This window comes from Manihot esculenta, chromosome 15, assembly GCF_001659605.2.
Source record: "Manihot esculenta cultivar AM560-2 chromosome 15, M.esculenta_v8, whole genome shotgun sequence".
Classification (NCBI taxonomy): domain Eukaryota; kingdom Viridiplantae; phylum Streptophyta; class Magnoliopsida; order Malpighiales; family Euphorbiaceae; genus Manihot; species Manihot esculenta.
This window is the reverse complement of record NC_035175.2, coordinates 27,749,829-27,753,682: the sequence shown is the minus strand read 5'-3', so window position 1 is coordinate 27,753,682 and position 3,854 is coordinate 27,749,829. Positions and strand designations below refer to the sequence as shown.

The window sequence follows — 3,854 nt, the reverse complement described above, 5'->3', positions numbered from 1 at the left end:
ACCCTACTCTGCAGTGTAAGGTATGATTTCCTGAGGTTGTTAAAGCCGCTGCGATTGAAGGGCCTGAGTTTGTTCTGTCTGGTACTGATTTTGTCATGACAAAATGACATTCCTCACTGCCATGTTAATGTCTACCCTCTAGGTCGAGGCCATCTTCTGGAGGGAGTCTATGGCCTCTTCCTCGTCCTTCCATGGTGGGACCCCATATTTTTGAGCTCCGTATATATATATTCCAGTGAGTCTGTAGTCATCCAAAATCCTCAGACACCCTGTGATAGAGGATGAAAAACTTATTTTTCCAGTGCTTTAGAGAAAAGGGATCCGGTCAAAGAGGGTTTGACATTTTTTCCTGCTGATGAACCAGAACACTTCATTTTTCCAAGTACATAGTTGGTACAATTGGAAAAAAAAGGGCTATGCTCGATTTTATGTTGTTGTTGAAGTAGATGAAGCGGAAAGCTACCAAAATCCTTAAGTTGTTCAGGTGCAATTGGGTGACTGACAGCTTGTGGAAATGGAGGATTTCAATGAAGAACGGGTCCTTCAGCTATCCTTCGTAGATCATGAATGTATTCTCCAGAGGGATCTGGTCGTCAATACGAACGTTCAGGTGTGAAGCATAAACCCGAAAAATCTCTCGAGAGATCTAGTAATGGTTGTTCAAGTGGTCTACGTCCTTCTCAGTCAGCATGGATGAGATTTCATTTACCAGGAGGTTGTCATGATCAGAGACCGCCCTCAATGGAATGATGGGAGCTGGAGCGCAGATGGGACTGTCAAAGGAAGAGCTCAAGGTGGAACTTGCACTAGAAGAAGACGACGATGAAGAAGAAGAAGTCCTATTCATGTAATCGAGTGGTCGAGTCTTTTGTAAGCAGAAGAAAGCAATTGTGAGCAAAAATGGTAATCGCAGGAGAAAAGGGAGATTTTATACTATTTATTTCGATGGCAGGTTTTAATGCTACTCGAGAAGCAAGGAATTAGCATTCATAATCAGAACAAGCGAAGAGACGTGGGCATGGAGAGCCAATTTATGCATTTCACGTGTCCAAGACTGTGAAGACAGTTGTAATCTTCGACTCTAGAGAGTCAAAGACTAATGGGGTACCTCTAATATGACATAATATTCACCAAAAGCATGTCATGAGCTGTCAACATATGGCTGAGCCATGTGACAAGGCCCTACTGAGCTATGACACTCGATCACAGAAGTCCCACTCAAGAAAAGAAGACCCGGATGTCATAATAATCGATGCTTAGAGCAACAAAAGATTCACCCTCTCCTGAATCAGTCGAGCCTCTTATTACATAAATTACCGTTAGAGGATAGAATTCAACAGATTCCACTACAAGAATTTAGGAAATTACCAACGGAAATTTCCGTTGGTAAACATTGATTTTCCGTTAGTGAAAATTTTCACTAACGGATCTGTGACGGATTCATTCCGTTGGGAAAATCCTCGTTGGTAAATTATTCACCAACGGAATTTATACGGATCACCAACGGAAAGTTCCGTTGCTGACACTAACGGATCACCAATGAAAATTTCCGTTGGTGACACTAACGGATCACCAATGGAAATTTCCGTTGGTGGTGACACTAACGGATCACTAACGGATTTTGCATTAGTAATCCGTTAGTGAATTAAAAAATGCGTTATTTTTCTTTGCGACGGACATGGATCCGTTAGTGACACCAAGGGAATTTCTGTTGGTAATCAGTTGGTAAATCATAAAATTACAAAATCATCCCTATATTTTCATACATTATGCACCTATACTTGTACCCTGTACATTCATATACATCCATCATCATCCATCATCATCCTGGACATTAATAATACTATAAACGTAAAAAACCAAATTACTGATTAAAATATATTTAAAACTTAAAGAATTTGTACTACAATTATAATTTGAAATAAAAATTATCAACTGGTCATAACAAAATATACATACTAAACTAAACTAGCAAGCTCATCATCTGTATCATCATCATTGTCTGTATGATAATCACCAATGACAGGGGCATCATCATGCCGCCACTGTGGAGACGGAGCTGGAGGTGCCCTAGGAGCAGATGTCTGAGTGGATGTCCCAATACCCTGTTGTGCCATCATCATATGCATAAACGTCTGCAACTCGTCCAGTACTATGGTAATTCGACCGTTGTCTGTCTCTAGCCGATCAATTTTATTTTGCATCCTGTTCATTGCTTCAATTGTAGGAGGATCCACTGGGGGTGCAGACGTGCATGAAGCGGAACAATGAGATGGCTCATGAAAATATGCTGAAGCCTGGGACCCTAATCCATAAACTCGACTCTTTTTCTGCCCGCCAACCGCTTCGTAGTACAGCTGGGCCTCATTTATGGGCGTTGGCTCATTGCTTCCCTCCTGTTGCTGTGTTACATCCTCCTTCAGTTGTACATATTTATCCTGCATTATAAATTTAAAGTAACGTATTAGTAAAACGATTTAAGTACATCAAAATTGTTAATAACTACATTTAATATCAACTTACATAAATAGCTTTTGACCTAGCATCAACAAACTCTTCTGTCCCCTTGAAAGCTACGGTTCTGACACTTAAATCGATTGCAAGGACAGCAAATCTGATTGCCATTTAAATAATCTGGGCAGTTCTTGGCCTTCTCTATAAATTCATTGATCCCCTTTAAATATCTGGGATTAAGTAAACCATCTCTGAGACGGGCATACATTCAACTTCTTTCAGCAGTCATATTAACTACAATAACGATGCTGATATGAAAACATAAAACTTATAAACCCTATCTTCGAACAGACCCTGAAAACCAACAATTAAATTATGCATTATATCTAAAATATGCAATAATTATATCAATTTTACTTTTGAGAATAATTGATGCAAAAAAAAAGAAATAATAATACAGAAAACTGAAATACATGATAATTAAGTACTAATATCTTCATAATCACGTGTTTAATTAAAAAAAAAAATCCTAACGCACTTGCTATCAAATCTCTCTTTGCAAATAAGTTCTTTCAAAATCTAAATAGATAAATAAATTTTATTTTAATCCAAAAAAGAAAAAAAAAACCTGAGATTTACTCTTTTGTGCTACAAGTTCAAGGTCACAGCACCCTTCATTGAGTCCATAGCAACAACAATCGAGCCAGGCAAGAACAAAGGAAAAAGGAAAATCAAAGGCTACGCCTTGGACCTTGATTTTGCAGTAAATAGAGCTGTGGTGGCGTAATACTAATCTAGAGGACTTGACATATGCCCTTTAGATTACAAATGAAGATACTTAGAATTGAAAAATGATCATTAAGAGAAGAAGAAGAGAAAGAAGAAAAAGGAAGAATAAGAAGCACAACTAGATAGACTGATGCTGCAAAAGAAGACCATTTAATTGTTTACTTTTATTTTGTTTTAAACCAAGAATTTTATTGTTTACTTCGAATGCATCGAATGATATGGTTCCAAATTTTGGAGAATAACTTTTATGCAAGAGATTTTTACTTTTGGAGACGGGTCTTGAAGATTAAAATTTCGAGTTTGGACCTAAATTGAAGCCATATAAATTAAGGGAGAAAAAAAATTTCTGCTGAAATAACTATAAAAATATAAGATAAGCATACAACAAAAACACTTTTCCAAGAAACAGTACAGGAGAATACAAAGTCAAATTGCTACTCACAGATTCAGAGTACTTATTCAGCTCACTATGTATCTCTAATATTATTTATTTCAGTTTCAATATGTATCTCTCTAATATAAGATATTTCTTGAGATACATAATTACACATACCCTGTTCAGTAAGGAACGATTATGGAGTCTATAAGTTCCTGAAGAGGTGCAAGCTCCT

General features: G+C 37.3%; 1 protein-coding gene across 1 annotated transcript; it reads right to left on the bottom strand.

Annotated features, from left to right (window-relative positions):
* Positions 1 to 1,958: 1,958 nt before the first annotated feature.
* LOC122721977 lies at positions 1,959 to 2,625 on the bottom strand. Its single transcript, XM_043951400.1, has 2 exons — positions 2,524 to 2,625; positions 1,959 to 2,438 (listed from the first exon to the last, which is right to left on the bottom strand). Exons 1-2 carry the CDS (start codon positions 2,623 to 2,625, stop codon positions 1,959 to 1,961), a joined length of 582 nt encoding a protein of 193 aa, XP_043807335.1.
* Between the last annotated feature and the right edge of the window lie 1,229 nt (positions 2,626 to 3,854).